This window comes from Mastigoproctus giganteus, chromosome 1 (assembly GCF_048544385.1).
Source record: "Mastigoproctus giganteus isolate SK-2022 chromosome 1, ASM4854438v1, whole genome shotgun sequence".
Taxonomy (NCBI): domain Eukaryota; kingdom Metazoa; phylum Arthropoda; class Arachnida; order Uropygi; family Thelyphonidae; genus Mastigoproctus; species Mastigoproctus giganteus.
This window is the reverse complement of record NC_143575.1, coordinates 110,959,030-110,979,939: the sequence shown is the minus strand read 5'-3', so window position 1 is coordinate 110,979,939 and position 20,910 is coordinate 110,959,030. Positions and strand designations below refer to the sequence as shown.

General features: G+C 38.2%; 1 protein-coding gene across 4 annotated transcripts in view; it reads left to right on the top strand.

The window, feature by feature from the left end:
- The window catches only part of LOC150091098 (mediator of RNA polymerase II transcription subunit 12-like protein), an 825,386-nt gene that overhangs the window by 265,218 nt on the left and 539,258 nt on the right, over window positions 1–20,910 (top strand). For all 4 annotated transcript variants that reach the window (XM_090374287.1, XM_090374270.1, XM_090374279.1 and 1 more), the window contains 2 exons: window positions 8,960–9,086; window positions 17,342–17,727. In XM_090374287.1, coding sequence (XP_090230413.1) covers window positions 8,960–9,086; window positions 17,342–17,727 — 513 coding nt within the window. The remainder of the gene's footprint in view (window positions 1–8,959; window positions 9,087–17,341; window positions 17,728–20,910) is intronic.

The window sequence follows — 20,910 nt, the reverse complement described above, 5'->3', positions numbered from 1 at the left end:
TGGTTTAATTAAAGTAAATTCCTCCTTCAGCAGCATGCAGCTCGTGAAAAGATATGAAATTGTTGCATCTTTACAAATTGAAGAAATGTATTTCTAGAACTAATCATGTGCTAAAACCTGTTGCTACATGTTCACTTGTTATGGAACAGGACCAAGGTATGTCTGCCAGGGGCAAAGGTTGACGTTGTGCGGATATCATCTTTTAAGGGCACAAAAGGTGATATAGTTGTATATGTTGACACTAATGATATCAAGAGTAGGAGACCGGCAGAATTACTTAACAAGTACAGGTCACTGTTGAAAAAAAGCCATGAATTAGGGTTGAATTTGAAAATGTCTGGAATTCTGCCCAGACATGATAGGAGGGAGTATATGATGAGAGCCTTGTCGATCAATTCGGCCCTGGAAAGATTGTGCAAGGCTCAAGGGGTAGAATTTTTTTCAGCCTGGTCTGTACTTGTTAACAGGAGAGAAATACCTGTCCAGGCTCAGCTGGATTGGTATTTCAAACGAACGGGGTAAAATGGAAGTGGGGTTTTTTTTTTTTTTTTTTTTTTGGCTGATGCTGCATAAGCTCGCTTTCTTGCATCATATGCCACTACTAATGCTAATGCTAGTTGTTAAGATATATTTGCACATTATTACTTCCAAATTTAAGTAAATTCAATGTAAAGCACCAAACAGTAAAGGTAAAGTGTCACTATATTCTGTTTCAACCTAAGTCAATACCACTATAAAAGGTACTGGTGTCTTTGCACAAAAAATGACGTGATGTTGACAATGAATCTAAACTAGTATTATATTGGCTAAATTATGCAAGGAAGATTGAATATTATCAAATTCTGCTTTAATTTACCCATTTACTCCATTTAATTTACTCCATTTTATTATTTCCTTTAGGGCTTTATATAACTCTATCAGACCCCCCCCCCCAAAGAAGTCTAGTGGCCAAGCTTTTGCAGCCCACATTTTCTAAGCCTTTCTTCATATGTACATCGATTGTGCTAATCGATGAAGCAGAATGGCCTGGTTCGGATTGTTAACCACCCTTCCTACCTTTAGATCATTAGCAGACTTTTGACAGCTTCTTTTGCACTCCTTCATCATTATCTTTTAAGGAAGGTAAGAAACAGAAGTGGACCCCACACTGATCCTTGAGAGACTCTGCATGTTACCCTAGTCCTCCCTTAAGTATGGCGGTTTATGACTATTATCTGTCTCCTGTTTTTTCTTTTGTGTGGTTTCCAACAAAGGAACTTGCCATTAATCCCAGTTTGTTCCAGTTTATGTAATAGCCTTTTATGGGGAACTATATTAAAGTATTTACTGAAGGTAAATACAATCAAAGTTGCTCCTTGCATCCAACTATTTTATGATTGTGGTTGCAACAGTCAACTAGATTTACCAGACAAGATGTCCTGTTCCTATTGAAATAGCCTTGTATCCTTAATCAGAGACTTCATGATCTTACTCACCACTAAAGTCAAACTTTCTGGGTTATCCATCATGTTTTTTGCACCTTTTTTCTAGCTTGTGGAGAAGCTACTGCTTATCCAGTCCAGGGGAATATTCCTGGAGTCTAATGATGATTTCTGTCCAGGGTGATGCCCTCACATTCAGCCTTTTTCAATATAACAGGATGTACACCCAATCCAGGAATCTTCCCTTCACTCAGTTTCACTAGTTTCCCCTCACATCCAAGATCGATATATCACTTAATTTACAGCAACAATCTTTTTCAGAGGGATCAATGAAAATCCCCTTTCATTGATCCCCCTTGATTCAAATGGCCCTTCAACTGTAAAGATCATTATATATAAAGTACCTATTCATCTTGTCTGCTTGTTTTGCACTTTTTGTTTCTTTTCATATCCATGTATGAAAAGAACTCTTCCCCCCCTCCCCATTTTTATCTCTAATTTTGATAGTGATTTTTCCTACTCATCTTTCACCTGTCTTACCTTGTCATTATGTTTTGTTACACATGCACTTAATACTGACATAGCTTAAATAAATTCAAGGAAGAACTAGACAAACAATTGGAAGGAATGAATAGGTGAAATGGGAGGTGTCTGGGGTTTTTTTTTTTTTTTTTTTTTGGTTGATGCTCTAAGCTTGCTTCCTTGCATAGTTTGCCATTCTTTTTTTATCTCAGTTAAACCTGTAACCTCTCTGATCGTCCACATGATAATTTTTCTTTTGTGAAACTTCTCCACTTTAGTAGAGAAGTTTCATATTTATTTTAATAAATGCATTGGTTGCATCCTGGATAAATCCCTTGAATACTTCCCATAATGAACTTACACCCAACAGCTTACAGTTGTCTTACCAGTTGATAGAACCCAAGAAATACGTTAGTCCATTGTAATCCTCTCTTTTGAAATTGAAGCTTTTCCCTTGGCCACAGAAATCTCTTTGAACACTACCCAGTTTATGGCACTACCCAGTTGAACACTACCCAGTTCAGTGCTCTGCCTTTTTTCTGATTGTGCTATTTTCATCATAATTCAATTCTTCATCTCCTATCTCTGGATAGTACAATATCTCTGTGGTCAATCCTTTTACAGTAGAGTTGTGTTAATACAAACTCAGCTCATACAAAATTCTCATTTGTATGAAGCACATTATTTCCCTTGTGAAAGGATAAGCTTTTCTATATAAACATATTTGAATATTACAAAATTCAGTTAATATGTATTGAAAAGTCTGTTTTTACCAGTGAGAAATAAATAATATCAATTTGTATGGTTAATAATACAGAGCTTAGCACTGTTCTGTTATTATCCCACGATCAGCATGTATGTGATCAACCTTATTCTGCATTTTCTGAAAGATATCATTTACTTGTTAATTTACTTTTACATAAAGAATCCAGTTTATGATAGCTACAACATACACTCTGTAAAACATCTATTGCAAATAAGTAACAATTGTTGCCCGATATTCAAAGAGTCTTTTGTTGTAATCTATTTTTTGTGCCATTTTTAAAAGGATATGTGCAATTTTTTTTTCCTCCTTATATTAGCACCTCATCTAGCAATTATTGGTGACAAAGTGTAAATGGAGAGAATTAAGCCTGGAAATTGAACTGAAAGGTTATACAAGAGGTTGATAGGATGGAACAAAGTAAAACAGACATTGCGAAAGAATACAGCATCCCTTTTCGTACTTTTTCTGTGGTACTGGCGGTGGGGGAACCACATGGCAGGAAGTGTGTGTTACTGGAGTAATGATTTAAAAGAAAAAAAAAAGGAAGGAAACATTCATAGTGCAAATGATGAAGAGCTTGACAAAACCTTTTTAGTGGTGTCAACAAATGCTCATATTTAATTTTTCATTATGAGGTTTAATTTTTCTAGAAAAGTCTGGTTATCTAACTCACAAATGTGAAATTAGTGATGTCAAATGCAGCAGTAGCTGGTGCCAAAAGTTTAAGAATAGGAATAGTTTGTGTGGCATATACTTGAAGAATATGAGGTAAAAGAATATTTTTAATCTTGATGAGATGGCTGTATTTTATAATTTGCTGCAAACAAAATGCTTGCTATTTGAGAAGAGTAATTTACTGCAGAAAATTAGCATTAGTAGAAGCATATGATACAAGAAAGCAAGCTTATACAGAATCAGCCAAAAAAAAAAAAAAAAACCCTTCCCATTTCACCCATCCATTTGCTCCAAGCTTTATTTAGTTCTTCTTCGAATTTATTTAAGCTATCAACTTCCACCACGACAGATGGAAGTTTGTTCCAGCAATCAACTACCCACTAAAGGCAAATTTCTGCACATCTATTGCACAACTGTCTTTCCTCAATTTGAATTTATACCACCGTAGGTTCATAATCTTGGCAAGAGGAAGAATCCCATCAGCATTGAACCATTCAAGGCCTTCTACACCTCATTCAAATCACCTTACAGTTCTCCAGAAGTTCCAGAATTTAAGCCTTTCTTGGTAAGAAGACCCTTTTCCCCTCACCGATCTTGTTGCCCTTCTCTGTACTCATTCTAGCAACTCTACATCCTTCCTAAAATGAGGCCTCCAGACCTGTATGCAGTACTCAAGGAGTGGCCTGACCATTGCCTTATACAAAGGGATAATCACTTTTTCCTACTAGCAAAAGTTCTGACAAGACACCACAACATTCTTGATAAGTCACCATGACCTGCTTTGACAGCCTGTCTGCACTACTCAGAAAACTTCATATCTGACTGCACAATTACCCCCAGATGTTTTTCATTCTCTACCATCCTGAGTGTAGTACCCCACAGTTGGTACATTTCTGTGGGGTTGCTGCTGCTGTTTGTTTATTATTTGGTTTTTAGGAGCATTAGCAACTAAGGCCATATTGCTCCGGGAATATGCGGTGGTCATTCCCCGACCTTTCCACACCTTCCATATTTGGTGGTGATGGGCTCGAACCCCGGTCTAATCAAGAAGCATGTGCTACGCACTGCTGCTCCTTCCCACCTCGCTACGGAGGCGCCTTTGCTGCTGCTACCCATATGCAGTACTTTGCATTTGTCAATGTTAAACTTTAGTTGCCACTTCTCAGCCCAGCGGAGTATAAATTAAGCACCATTGTGAGCTTCCTCGCATATGCCAGGTGCTGGGCCCGGGTGTAGGTTTAGGTTTTCGTCCTTTATCACTCCCAGGAATTTTACAGAATGAGTGGCGATGAGAACATGCCCCACAATGGAGGGCTGCAGAGAGGCTGCTGGATTGAGGTCTTCTTGTGCTCTAGGTTAGAAGATGATATATTTGGATTTTTCAGGGTTTATTTTAAGCCCAAAATAAGTTGCGTATTCACAGAAAGAAGACAGATATTTGTTCAGGATGACAGATTTCGATAATTTCTCTGCCTGGTCTGGTGAGGTGTTAGCTGGACCCGAGAGGTAACATACAATATTGTCGACGTAGGCCATAAATGCAGGTGTCTCGTTCATTAGCGGAATAAATATCTCTGATAAAAGCAGTGCCAACAATGATCCACCTTGGGGTATACTGACTTCCACCTGTTTTGTGATGCAGTTATTCCCTTGCTGGAAGGTAAGGCACCTCTTAGTTAGGAGATTCCTGAGGAGCTTCGAGACATTACCCGTGAAATTGTAGTAGTTCTCCAGGAGGCACATAAGTGGCTTAACTTGCACTAAGTCAAAGGCCTCGTTCAGATCCAGAAAAACAGCATGTATAACAAGCCTTGCTCCCAAGCATGAATGGTTTTTAAATTCAGGGCCTGTATGCATGTTATCGGTGATCTTTGTGAGAGTGCGTAATGTGTATGCTGAGATCTCTAGGAAAGGATCTGATCAACAACCACTTTAAGCACGCACTTCTCCAGCATTTGAGAAAAGGGAAGAGATTGAAATAGGCCTATAGTCAGCAGTTGAGGTCAGATTCTGCATCTTTGGAACTGCGATGACTATAATTTTGCCAAGTGTTTAAAAGTCTCTTAAACAACTTCATCAGCTCATTGCTGGTGAAGTAGGAGGCAACTTTTAGGCGAAAGGCGGGAATAGAGTCACTTCCCATTGTTTTCTTATTGGACAGGGCATTGATGGCCTTGATAGCTCCTCTTCGCCAATCGGCACATTAGTAAGATTAGTTATGTCATAGTGGACACTGTTCCATGGGGAGTCCGCAGTTGCACTGTTTGTGTTGACGAACCGAGTTACATGATTGCACCATTTGGCCAGGTTTAACGATTATACTGGCCAGATGTGATTGGCTGATCAGGATCGGCGGCCACACGCTATCCTCTTCTCCCTGAATGAATTGATAGCCTGCTTCTTGGATTTCTGTAAACTGCATCTGGCTGTTGAGTATGCTGAGTATGATCTTTCTGTGGATGATCCCTTGAATTGGACATGTAGTTATTGTTTTTCTTTAAACTGGTGCATAAGGATGCTGGACCACCACAGCTTCAAGTGTGTGCAGATGATGCATACTCTTGACATGGCCACCCTAGGAATGAAAGACAACCATTTCTGAAGCCAAAATGCAGCTTCTTTCTTGATTTCAATGAGAGTTTGCCAAGGGTAGAGCCTAAAGAGATCTATTGCTGTTTCAATTTTTAGGTATTTTGGTTCATATACAGCCTTCCGGATCTTTTCAGTCGAGTTCGATTGGTTTGGTTGGTTATAGCATTCTTTCAACAGGATGAGAGAAGCCTCAATTGGCCTGTGGTCAGAGAGAAATGCCAAATTAGAACTGATTACCGCTTCAACACTCCCATGGCTGGAAAAGATTTTCTGTAACGTGGCTTCTCAGCGAGAGGGGTGGGGACACAGATGCAATGGGTCTGAATTAACTGATCGAAGAGCTTCGATGCAGCTGGCAGGGGAAGGTTGAAGTCTCAGAGAATTATTACTTTCTAGTTGCACTTTATAGAAGTCAAGAGCCAAGCAGAAAAGTTTGTAATGCATTGATCTGCAATGGGTGGGGGTAAGTAAATGCATCTACTAGCAACTTTAGTCCATTGACTAGATAGCAGCCCAGAACAGCCTCAAAATTGCTACCAGGGTATGCCCAAGATTTGATCAGAGAGAGCTGTTGCCTTTGGCAGATTGACTCCCGCTTCTTTCCTATCTTTCATGTTCTCCAAAATAGACTGATAACTGTGATGGTGGTTAATGGCGATATGTCCATGTCATCACAAAGCCAGGTTTCAATAAGGATAACAAAGTCATAATCCACACTTAGAAGTATGTCAGTCAGGGCACTGAGCTGGTTCTTCAGGCTCCTGATGTTCTGCATGAAGCATTTCACATGTTTATTGTTGACGGACTTAATCTGGATTAAGTTTCTAGGGTTCCTTTCCCTGAGGATGGTGGCTGATCGGAGGTGGATTCCTCTTGAGCAGGATGTGGCACTATGACCCGCCCTACTAGTAATGCGCACTTGTATCTGGTGATCAGACTTGACGAGATGATTGCAGAATTTAGTCAGCATGGTGGCTGCTCTTCTTTTATCAGGTTGAAAGGTACAGTCTGGTTTGTTGCCTAGCTATGCACAGAGATGCACCCTGTCCACCTCTGGTCTCGAGATTGCACGTATCCCTGGTTGCGCATTATGGTCGCCGAAAGATGGCATTACTAGAAGATCTGCAGGCCAGATATCTGTGTTTAGATACCTTTCTATATTAGGATCTTCGATCTTGATCCGGAAAGATGCATAGTTGGAACTCTGGTGGGGGTACCGCGTATGTCTAGCTGCTTCAGAAGGGTTTCAATTTGTTCCACCATTTTTTCCGGGCATAGTAGACTTATAAATATGCTGGATGGTTTAGACCTCCTTCCTCTACATTGCACGATTTTAATACTTAGTGGGTTAGGGCCAATAACTGCATCACAATTCTGATCTGCTCAGCTGACAAAGGTCTCTTTACTAAGACTGGTCTTGCCTTGCTTGGGAGGCACATTACTTCTGCTTAGTGCTGATTTCTTCCCCCATGCCTTCGCGACTTCCGGGGAAGGGGATGGAGGTGAAAGGATTGCAGGTAACGACTCTGTTGGGGGCTGCACGATGCGGGAGTCAAACCATTTGTTTCGAGTGTTGAACAATTTGCATAGGTAAAGAGTCTGTATCCTGAATGGGCTTACTGATAGATTCCAGCAGCAAGGACACAGAACGGTGTGTAGAATGTTGTAGATCTTTCAGCCACTGTAGTGACTCTCTTAGGGTTATATTCTCCATGCAGAGCTTTCTTAGAATATTCTTAAATAAGGTAAGCTTGGTGCCTCCGTAGCCAGGTGGGCAGGAGCAGCAGTGTGTAGCACACGCTTCTTGATTAGACCGGGGTTCAGCCCGTGATCACCAAATACGGAGTATGCGGAAAGGTCAGGGAATGACCACCGCATATCCCCGGAGCAATATGGCCTTAGTTGCTAAGGCTCCTTAAAAAAAAAAAAAAAAAAACTCCAAAACCCAAGGTAAGCTTCTTGCCCATTTTACTACAATTCTGACACAGGAGCTCCTCATGCTGCTCTAGGACCCGATCAGTTTGCGCCTGAGCATCTCAGCATAGGAGAACTGTGGCGGAGTCGGACATGCTTGCATTAGGTGACCTGTAGTCAACTTCACTGGAATAGTCCGCAGGCAATGGAGTTGGAGAGGGGGGAGACACTATCCCTTGCCTTTGATTCTGTGGCATTCACTTTGTGCCCACAGCATGTAGCATACTGCCATCGTGATCGCCTCTGAGCTGAGGCTTGAGCTAAGTTTTTTTAAAAAACAGGTCTCACAAAAAACAAGCCTATAGGAGCCATTGCAGTTGATACAGCAATTTGTGGATTATGAGCATTTTCTGCATGTTTCAGATTGCTTCTGCGCCATGTCGCCGCAGGTATAGCAAGGCTTAACTTCGTGGGAAGAATAAAAGTTTAGAATATAGTACTTATTTTATGACGTATGCTGAGAGCTACTGATATATATCATTTTTGTTAAAAACACATATAGTTTTTAATCTTCTGACTATAATTTGGGCATATATGTGAATATAAATAGTGCTGTCCTGGTAACAGTAAATAAAGTTCTATCTTAAAAGGCTTGGAGCCTGGTCCCTTTTGAATTAGTCTGCCTCTGATCACTGATCTGTGTTATTGAAATCAGTTTGTTCTAAACATGATGCAGAATCTTTGACAGACAATTCAGTCTGCTTTTATTATAGGTCTTTCTCTGTCTGCTCACACTGAAGGAAAGAAAGAAATTAACTCAACAGAATGCCTGTGAAAAATTATATACCATAAGTAGGGAATAAATCATTTTCCATTATTATAAAGTTAGTGTTGATATTTGTTTTATTGCTTATTTTGAATTGCATTTTTTAGAAGGTGTACATATGATGCACCCTATGGATAAAGTGGACTGGTTAAAATTTAATGCTTGATATTAGGTGAACTTGGATTTAAAATGAACTTGGATTTAAAACTTCAACTTACTTGATTTTGATGAACTGTTACTTAGAAGTACATGGATGCTGATCCAGTTGATGAAAAGGATTCTCAAGATTCAGTTGGAATTCTACCTCTTAGTTTGCCTCTCTACCAGAATCTCTTGGTAAATTTTTTGGATACTCAAGCACCTGTCTTAGGTAGGTTATTATTAATTTTTTTACAATTTCTAATATTTTTTGCTTTACATCAAAAATTCTTTAAAAACCAACCATGTATTTAATTTATTTAATTCTTAATGACATTAGCAAGTTATAGAGCTGTTTCAATTACCAGGGTATATCTGACTAATTTTTGTTGCCTTATCATATATGTGTAAAGCTTCTACTGTCTTTGTCACGTCAATTCTCTTGTAATAACTAGATTCCCAGTGCTTGGATCACCTTTTCTGCCCTTAAAAGGTGATAGCTGCTCTAGAACGTTATAAATTTTAGCATCTCTCCTACCCTACTTTGTTCCACCTGTCCATTTGTACTTAATCTCCTCATGCTTTTTGTAACAAACACACAATGGCATCCTCTATAGCTGCATCATGTCCTGCTAATTTAACTTTGCAAAAAAGGGGACAAGTTAGATACATAATGTAATCCTGATTTGTAGGAGAACTACCAAGGGCAGGTCTATAAAACAAAGCATCTCACTCCGTTCAGCACTTTGCTTTGCTGCTCTAGGATGAGGTATGATTTTAGGCTAAATTTAATTTAAAACAACCCATGAAACTAAGAGGTATAAACATTATTATGCCACACTAATCCCACTTACATGATATTGTAGAAATTATGCTATTTTAAATTATGTTATGCATTATGTGGTTATAGTTGTGCTATAAAATTATATTTATATTGCTGTAAATATTATAGTATATAGACCTAATAAAAACTCTTCTAATATTGATTACACTTCTACAAAACTAGTTAAAAAAATAAAAAGTAGCACCTGTATCATTACTTGTAAGCCATTGTGCTATTAAAATATAAAATGGTCAACAATTTTTGCTGCATTAAATGCTCCCACATTCAGGTGCTACTTTATAATTTTGTAGAAGTGCAATCAATATCAGAAGTGGTTTTATTAGATCCATATACTACAGGGTGGCCACTGAAAGACTGAATGATATAAAACAAAAATAACTTTTACAAACACATGTTTTTTTAATTTTTTATTATTTTATTTGGAAATATAATTAATGGATTTTTTTTAGTATTATGTGTGAAAAACAACATCCCTCAAATGGCCACCATTTTCCTGCTCACAAATACAGGCTCTTTCCACAGCATTTTCCATGACCGTCAAATCAGGTGAACCCGGAGACCAAACAAATTCAGCATTTTTTAAAATTATTCGTTCACCGAAAATTTCTCACAGGAGGTCCATCGTCACCCTGGCAGTGTGTGCAGTAGCTCCATCCTGTTGGAACCATACCTCCTGATTATCTTCGACCACTGGGCGTAAAACATTTTCAAGCATTGTCCTATACAGGGTCCCCGTTGATTCTTTCTGGCTGACCTTCCTTATTTTCAAAGAAATAGGGGCCAATAACTCTTTCAGCCATAACACCGCACCAAACAATGCATTTTTCGGGATGCAATTCATGCTGTTGTAATTCCCTGGGATTCTTAGTATCCCAAAATCTGAAGTTTTGTTTGTTGATATACCCACTTAAATGAAAATGGGCCTCATCACCCATTATCAAGTTGTTTAAAAACTTGTTATCTCTCGCTAGGTGTTGAAATCAAATGGTGTACTACAGGCGCTGCTGAGTTTCTTGGGGTTGTAAAGCTTGGACCATTTGGATCTTGTATGGAAACATTTTTAAATCCAGTTTCAGAATCTTCTGAAGGGATGTTCTGGCAATGCCTAGTTGAGCAGAGTGACGATGGGTAGAGGCAGATGGAGCCTCAAGGACACTCTGCCGTACAGCTTCCACCGCTGTGTCAGTGCACACGGTGCGCTTAGGACCTCTTCCCGAATGATCGGCGACTGAACCAGTTCTTTCAAACCGGGCGATTAGGTTCTGAATCATGTTATCGCTAGGAGATACTCTTACTTTAAAATTTTTCCAGTATTTTCTCTGAGTTTCAATAATTGATCTTTCACTGGAACTTGTTGCTGGACATCATACATTGCCATTTTAATCTTCAAGGGATCCTCTATAACCTGTAAAAAAAGGAAAATAAAAAAGATTGAAAATGAACAAGTTATGACTTTTTTAAACCCTTCATTCTTTCAGTGGCCACCCTGTATAATATTTACAGCAATAAAATTTACCATTACATTTATTTATGGCAACCTCAAACACGAAGGGTATTAGAACATAGAGTATTGTGTTCAGGTTGTAGGTTGATACAAAGTAAGATATCAGCCTACTCTTGTATCAAACTTGTTGATATTGGATTTAAATTTCTGTAGATTGCAGTTTTTTTGGGAAATACATATAGAAGAAGGTTGTTCCAAAGAAAAGTAGAGGGGATAAACAAGAGATGATGGATAGTTAATTTTGTAGATGTGAACAGTGAATGGAAGTTGACTGGTTGAGACTTATGCTGTGATTGAGAGAGAGAGAGAGAGAGAGAGAGAGAGAGAGAGAGAGAGATGGAATTAGTGGGATTTACTCTAAAGGGGCAAAGGAAAGGATTTTTGCTTTCGTAAAGGCAACTACAGAGGTCTGAGACAGTATTTAAATTCTATATGGTGGGACCAACTGATGATGTTACCAACAGCAAATTCAAAATGGGAAGCATTCAAAGAATTAATCTTGGAAGCTACAGGGCTTTACATACCAACTAAGAAATATTGTTCAAGGTTTAGGCCTAAATGGATGTCAGATGAACTAATGAGACATGTGGCAGAGAAGAAAAATGCATGGGATACATATAAATTAATGGGTGACATGGAAGCCTATGATAGATATAAGCTGGTCTGTTAACCAAGTCACAAAGGAGGTTAGACAGGCAAAGGCAGATTATGAGAAATCTTTGGCAAAGAATGCAAAGAAAAACAGCAAAGAGTTCTTTACCTATGTGAATTGTAGAAGGAAGGGGATGAATCAAATTGGTCCATTGAATATCGATGGTTCAACTGTTGTTGATCCTGCTCATGTGGCTAACAAACTAAATGAGTATTTTACATCTACATTCACACATGAGGAATTATTCAGGGAGGGGAATGCCAGAGGTGAACTAAACTCTGGCAGTGAACTAGACGATTTTGTAATAACTGAGATGAAAATGAAGTAGAAATTGTTGACGATAAACATAAGAAAGGCATTTGGGTGGATTGGATCTATCCAGTTATATTAAAGGAGGCTGCAAAGGAAGTAAGCAAACCTTTAGCCATAATTATGAGAGCTTCCTTGGATTCAGGGGAGGTACCCCATGAACTGGAGATGTGCAAATGTGACCTCAATTCACAAAGGAGGATCAAAGTGTGACAAAAGTAATTATAGACCTGTTAGTTTAACTTCTGTTCCAGAAAAATTAATGGAGGCACTGGTTAAAGAAGCACTGCAGGATCATCTAGACAAGACTTCAGTTATAGTTCGGACACAGCATGGTTTTGCTAAGGGAAGGTTTTGCCTGACCAATTTGATTGGATACTATGATGCAGTCACAAAAGAACTGGATGCAGGGAATAACTGATATTATATATTTTGAGTACTGTGTACAGGTCTGGAAGTCTCATTTTAAGTAGGATGTAGAGGTTTTGGAATGAGTACAGAGAAAGGCAACAAGGTAGTGAATGAAACAAAGGGCTGCTCTTATGAAGAAAGGCTTAAATTTTGCAGATTACAATGTTTGGAGACTAGGCACCTGTGAGGTGATGTGATTGAGGTGTATAAAGCCTTAAATGAGCATGCCCAATGCTGATGGGATTGCTCTTGTTCAGAATAATCATCTGAGTGGGCATAAATTCAAATTGAGGAAAGACAGTTGTAGGATAGATATGCGGAAGTTTACCTTTAGCCAGCGGGTAGTTGATTGGTGGAACAGATTTCCAACTTTTTTTGTGGAAGTTGATAGCCTAAATAAATTTAAAGCTGAGCTGGACAGGTATTTGGAACGAATGGAGGGGTGAAATAGGGCAGTTTTTTTTTTTTTTTTTTTTTGGCTAATGCTGCATAAGCTTGCTTTCTTGCGTTGTATGCCTCTACTAATGGTAAATGCTAATGTTAGTACAGGAAAATGTGGCATGTTACCATTACAATCCAAAATTCTTTAATATCTGGCAAAGTAAAAAAAAAATTGTCATTTTACAATCTGGAAATGATAGAAGTCACTGTGCCACCGGCACAATGGTGACATTTATCTTTAAGCATCCATCCAAATAAAGAGGTGCCATTGTATGGTTAATCTCCCTATGAACAGTGACTTATTGACATTTTCAAAATATAGATTTAATTCCATACAATTAAGGTTCTTGCCACCATTATGACTAGTCATACAGCTTTTCAGCTGCATGAATATAGCATGGAGCGAAAAGAACAAGCAGCTCAAGGTGACTCACTAGGACTTGTCTTCCATAAGAGTTATAGAGTGGAAAGCCAAGTGAGTGACTTTGAACTGCCTGCTGTTTTTCTCTGTGCTATAATTATAATGACAGATAAAACAAGAGACATTGTTTAGCTTTCATTATAATTATTGAGTTTCTCCACAGTACATTATCAAATTCAGAATGTTTCATAAAGATTAGATGTATATCATTACATTGTTTCTTAAGAAAAATAGTTAACTTTAGTTTTTATGCTCCTGTGCAAAAGTAATTTTTCTCTGAATCATATTCATTAATATTCTCTTTGATATTGTTCTAGTCATGCATTTAAAATTGATATAGTACCTGACAACATTTTCTGTGACTATGTTTATTGTCATTTGTTTATTAACATTTATCAGTTTGAACCCATGTGTTTGTGTGTTTTTTGTTATTCATTCAGCATTTAGTTTATTCATTCCATTTAAAGCCTTAAATAACTTCATTCAGATCTCCTCACAGGTGCCTCAAACAGAGACACCTGCATGGAAATCTGATTATAGACATGAATTGTTGCAGTTTGCAGAAGTCAAGTCTTTTTTTTGTAAGAGTACTCTTTTGTGGCCCTGAATTATAGATACCAAATCAGAAAAATAGTGTTCTTGAAAATACCTGTGGAATATCTGTAGATTTTAGCAGGTGGCACAATGTCCTAGTTGTCATTTACTTTCTTCAAAGGATAAGTTACTATTACCAGATTTAAGCAATTTTTAAACAGTGGTTGATGATTTATTCTCCTCTTATTGTTCTGTTTTACATGTACATCTTTTTTAGTTATTATATCATAGTCTTATACAGTGGTTGTAGATTTTTTATACTTGCATTTCCCGCTTTTTTCGCGCTTGTTGTCTTTGCGCTCATTGTTTCGCACTTGTTACCGATATATTAGGTTACGTTTTACCACATTCTGCCCAGAAATGGCTCAGAAAAGATTTTCGTACAGTGCTGAATTCAAGTTAAAAGTGATCCAGTTTGCAAAAGTGAATGGAAATCATGCTGCTGAACGTAAGTTTGGTCCTCCTCCAACTGAGAAAACAATCTGAGACTGGCTATGGGAAGAAGAAACTCTACCGAAAACGCCACGGCAGAAGGCCATGAGAGGCAAGTCAGAAAAATCGCCTGATTAAAGAGGGAATTGAAGATATGGATTGAGGAGCAAAGGGCAATTGGAATTCCTGTGTCCACAAAGATGGTTCAGCATGAGGCAAGAAGAACTACTGATGAAAAAGAAGTTACTGATTTCAAAGGAGGACACAATTGGTGCTTCAGGTTCATGAAACAGAATGGACTAAGCATGCGTTGACACACCAGACTTTCCCAAAAGATGCCTGAAAGCTATGAGCAGAAGGTCCTTGAATTTCATTGTTTTGTCATTCAGTGTCGGAAGACACATCAGTTTGAGTTGGGACAGATTGCAAATATGGACGAAGTCCCCCTTCAATTTGATGTCCCAAGTAACAGAACTGTTGATAAGAAGGGGATGAAAACTGTAACTGTGAAGACAAGTGGACATGAAAAGAGCCATTTTACAGTTGTTCTAGCTTGTTGTGCCAACGGAACCAAGCTGCCTCCTATGCTGATTTTCAAATGCAAACAATGCCAAAAGAAGACATTCCTCGAGGAGTGATTGTCCACGTTCATGACAAGGGTTGGATAGATCAGGATGGGATGAAGATCTGGTTTGAGAAAGTTTGGAACAGGAGAACAGGTGGGCTCTTACGCAAACCTGCCCTATTGGTGCTTGATCAGTTCAGGGCACACATAACAAAAAATACAAAGAAGATTGCTGCAGAGCAAAAAACAAAACTTGCCACCATACCTTGACATCCCAGCTCCAACCAATTGATGTCAGCATTAACAAACCCTTCAAAGCTGACATGAGAGACAATTGGAACCAATCGATGAAGTCTTCTGGGGACAATTTGACACCAGCAGAAAGAGAGAAGAAAACCAACTATAGGAGAAGTTTGTACCTGGGTGAAAAGATCTTGGGATATCAAGATTGAGATCGTTGTCAAGTCATTTAAGAAGTGTGGCATTTCAAATACCATAGATGGAACTGAGGACGAGGCAGTATATGAAGACAGTGATTCATCATCAGACAGATGAGGACAAGCTAATGGATGGGAGTTTTGACAGTTATGAATTTTATGATGAATAAAACTCGAGTTGAATAACTTTATGTAATACATTTTTTTTTCAAATTTCGGGCCCCAAAATTAAGGTACGTCTTATACATGGGGAAATACGGTAACATAGTTTATTTGGATTTGTTTATTTTTTATTCGAAGACAAATTTATGTGCTGGTATTTTTTTCCTTTGCATATCTCTGGTTTGCCATCACTGTATTAGGAAATAGACTGGAACTTTACTATTCTAAAACAATACAAACAACATTTGCCAGAAAAAAATAAAAAATAATAAAATAAAGTTTTTTGACAGATAACAGGTACACAAGGTTAAGTTCCATGTTAATGTCATTTTCACATGTGTTGGAGCATCATCTTCCAACAACACTCTGCTACAATGATGACATGGTTTATGCTGTAATGTGGGTCTTGTTCATACTGTTTACCAGTCTTCCTAACTTTGAAATAAATGAGGATGTGCAACCGAGCCTGGTGTCAGTTTTTATATTCCACCATAATCTGGTCCTGTGCATGATCCACATAAATGAGAAAGTTCCTTTCATTGGAATATTGGCTCTCAAGATGTTTGAACAGGATATCCATCCCCTAACTTCACTGCCACCTCCTTTAGATTAGTACTGTATGTGGTTCTTGATTTCTCACCATGTAGATTCTCCGTTGCTGTGACTAACACCATGTGCTTATCCAAATGCCAACAGTGAAATTGATCTCATATCTACTCAAAGAATGAGTTAGCCCGTCAAATTTATTCCTCTTGCTCTACTCTTTTAACCTTCTCAACCTCAAAATGCACAATTGCAATTAATACAGTTCATATGACCTCGGCAGTTAATCTGAAGACATATTGAGAGTAACATGTACGGGGCTCAATGTCTTGCTAAAACCTTGTGGCAGCTACTATAGCTGCCACCTGACCAGTGTTGAACATCTTCCCTCAGCATGTAAGCTATGCCAAAGCCCCAGGACTTAGAAGTCTCAAAACCTTTCATAAATTCTCTAAACAAAGTACTGTGTTGAATACAGATAATTAATATTTTACTCTAATCATTCTGATGGTAATGTAATTCCTTTCTTAAAATTAGGTTTTTCTTCTTAGTTTGCTGTGCTACTTTCTACCTTATTTAAATGTTTGCAAACTAATCTATTCAGTGTAAATGTTGTGGAAAATACACCCACACATTGGACAGCCTATATCTGTATGTGGTTAAGTATTATGGCAAATTTGACTAATATTCTACCATAGAAAATTTCACTGGTTTAAGTAAATATTGCTTAAAAGTATTATTAATATAATTTTATTTTTTCTTTCTAGGAAGTTTATAGACATACGACGCACCATCAACCCACACAATAACACATTGAATTTGCATCATATAATATCATATATTTATAAGCCAATTTATTCTTTCTGTAAGATTAAAAATAAATCTCTTGCTGCCTTATTGAGGGAGCAGTACTTTTTATCCAGTGACTAATTAATTACAGTCCTGAGTGAACAGACCTTTAAGAAATTCCTCCCATTATCAATGATATTTAAACCTAGATCTTTTCAGTCACTTTTTTTTTACATATATTTCTTATTAATTTATTTTAAAAAAGTTAAATGTTTAATTGTTTTTTAAGTCAGTTTTATCCATAATCATCTCTTATGTTATAAAAATTTTTAATTTAGATACTTGTTTTTCTTTCTTGGTCAGACTATTTTATTTATTTTCAGATGATAAACCTTCCAAAGATAGTAGATTGGCTTTTGCAAATGTGGTTCTTCTTTTTGCCGAATTAATCCATTATGATGTATTTTCACATGATGCATACATGTGCACTTTGATATCTCGAGGTAGTTTTGCAAGTGCGGCTAATGCTTATGTGGGTCCAGGTGTCCCCTACTCCAATAAATCTGTTTCTACTCCTGAGCCATTGCTGACAGGATTTATGCCAGATCCATCACGTGGGTTATCTCCTGCATCTGGAGGAGCAGGATGTATTGCAATTGGTTCAATACCAGGATTAGGAATGTCAGGATTAACAGATACAAGTAGATCACAAGAACCCTTGCCAATGTTTGAGCCACCTGACAATCGCCCAAGCTCTGCAAAACATGAGGTAACTTTCAATTGATGAACATTTTGTATATTTGCTATCAATCTGTGAAAGCTCCCATTCCTGCTAATCTAGTGGTTTTAAACAGCTTTCTGATAGGAAGCTAAGTATTCTATTGGTAATATACACATAAGAATCATCTATCAAGCTTATTTTTACATGTTTATCTTGAGGTCTTTGAAAACTGTGTCAGCATTGGGAACATTACATAATGATCCTTGGCAGTGTGAATGGGGGACACTATACTTAATAATTTTTCCAACAGTCCAAGTGGATATCCCCATATTTAGGAACAAAAGTAAAGGCTTATAGATTTCTTTGATAATTAAATTTTACTATTTCTGTATACAAAGTAAGATTTTAGGGCTAAAAAAGCCTACCCTGTAAGAAGAGGCAACACACAAGTCAGAATTTCCTGTGTATTACATCTGTAGTAAAATGAATGTGACAAATGACCCTTCAGCAACATAGAAAATACTGTCAGCATGAGGAAAGCACATATATTGCCCATCAGATTTTGCCATGCAGTGCAGTATGTGTGTGTGTGTTTTGTGGCTTCCTTATTGCCAATATTGTTTTTACATTTATCAAATGATCATTTCTACACTTTCATTTCAAGCAGTTGATCAAATTGTTAAAACCTTTATTCCTATATGTAAAAGTATCAAGTGCATAAGGACAATTCATACTTTTTATAAAAGTTATAAATTTTTTTTTTTTAATCAAAATCCCAAACACTAGAGGTAATAGAACCTATAATACTTAGTACCATGCATTGGTTGAAGGTTGAAAAGATGAACGAAAATATTTGTTAACATTAGGCTTGAACTTCTATAGATTGTAATTTTTTTGGAAAATACATCTGATGGAAATCTGTTCCAGAAAATGGAAGTTTAATACATGAGGAAGATGAAAAGTTGGTTCTGTGAGTTTGAAGTTGGACAGTAAAAGGATGTTGATTGGTTGCAGCACATGTTTGGACTGCTTTGGAAGAGAGAGAGAGCAGGAATTATAGAAACCAATTCAGAAGAACAGTGCCCATGGAAGTGTCTGTAAAAAAAGCATGCAGTAGAAACAGTACTCATTAATTAACCTAACTGCCTCTTCTGAATGGAATCTAGAAGCCTGAGAGAGGTTTTGGGAGCACCACCCCAGATGTTGGAACAATATTCTACCGTTGGGTGGATTTGCGATTGTACAGAGTGAACAGCTGTTTGGAAGAAAAGTAACGCCGAGAGCTAAAGGGAAACCCAGTTTTAGATGCAGAGGAAGCTATATTTGTAATGTGCTTATGCCAAGAGAGATTAGAAGTGAGGGTAAATTCCCAATACAGATATATGATCTTGCCTAGAAATCAGTGTCTCATCGAAGATAAGCATAGGAGCAGAAGAATCCTTTTTGTGAGAGATATAAGACAGGAATGAGTTTTAGAAGGATTGAAATTAACCAAGTTATTTTAGCCCCACTGGAGAATTACCAGGAGAATAGCATTTAAGGAATTGATAGCAGATATTCAAGAAGTTGAAGCTGTTTGTGCATGGCAAGGTTTCTAAAACTGGAGGGAGAAATCCAAGTGCTATCATCAGCAAAATGATGGATAGCATTCAATGGAAGAAGTTCATTGATATAAAAGAGGAAAAGAGGGGGAGAAAGAGCTGAACCTTGGAAAACATCAGCATTAGTGGAGAAATTAGAAGATAGAGCCATCTACCGTCACCTGCAGTGAGCAATCAGAGAGGAAACTGGATACCCAATTACAAAAAACAGTTGGCAAACCATAAGATGAAAGCTTATTTAGAAGACCTTTATGCCAAACATGATCAAAAGCCTTTGAAATGTCAAGAGCAACTACTTGAGGCTGTTGCAGACATTCTCTCAGGTATGCCAAGCTGTGCTTGCTAATTGGGAGTCTAAAATGTCGATCGAACTGATATTTGGATGACACACACGTCAAGTGGATCTAATTTCAGCAAAGTCCGGTCAATCTGACAGCCAAATCCTCTGTTTGCACCTTCACAATGGTGGGACCGTTAGTAATTCTGGGTATAACCCCATGTGCAAGTCCTGAAATACAACAACCTAGCACACTGGAGGTGCCTCCGTAGCCAGGTGGAGCAGGAGCAGCAGTGCGTAGCACACACTTCTTGATTAGACTGGGGTTCGAGCCTGTGACCACCAAATATGGAGGATGCGGAAAGTTTAGGGAATGACCATCGCATATCCCCGGAGCAATATGGCCTTAGTTGCTAATTCTCCTAAAAACCAAACAACAGGACACTGGAAGTGACCACCCAGATACGAACCAACGTAAGCAGGGGTTGAGGTGAGGTGCCCATACCACATGGAGTAATGCCACCCCTGTATGTTAGCAGGCAATACTAGGTGGTAGATGACTCTCATCAACCCACACAATTCCCTAATTAGCATTAATAGTGTCAAATGATTCAAGAAAACAAGCTTATAGAACATCAGCCAAGAATTAAAAAATCCATCCCATTTCACCTATCTATTCCCTCCAATAGTTTGTTTAGTTCTTCCTTGAATTTATTGAGACTACCCACTTCCATTACAACAGATGGAAACTTGTTTCAGCAATCAATCAACTTTGCTTTAAGCAAACTTCCACACATCTGTTCTGCAACCATCCTTCCTCAATTTGAATTTATGTTCCGTTTTGTGTATAGTCTTAGCAAGAGAATGAATCCCTTCAGCATTGAGTTTGCTGAAGCCATTCAGAGCCTTGAACACCTCAATCAGTTTGCCTCACAGGTGTCTAGTCTTTAGATGCTGCAATTTGTAGAACTGAAGCCTTTCTTGGTAAGAGCACCTCTTTCTCCCCTCACCAATCTTGTTGCCCTTCTTTGTACCCATTCTAGTTGTAGTACCCATTCTAGTACCCATTCTCACCAATCTTGTTGCCCTTCTTTGTACCCATTATACATCCTTCCTAAAATGAGGGTTCCAGACCTGCATAATACTCAAGATATGTCTAACAAGATAATGGGATAATCACCTTATCCCTGCTAGCAAAATTCTTGTATTTTATTGACAAAACCCCTTGACCTCTCTCGACAGCCTGTCAGCACTGCTCGGAGAACTTTTTATATGAGAAGACTGCACAGTTACCCCCAGGTCCTGTTCATTTTCAACTACCCTGAGTGTAGTACCACAGAGTTGATATATTAC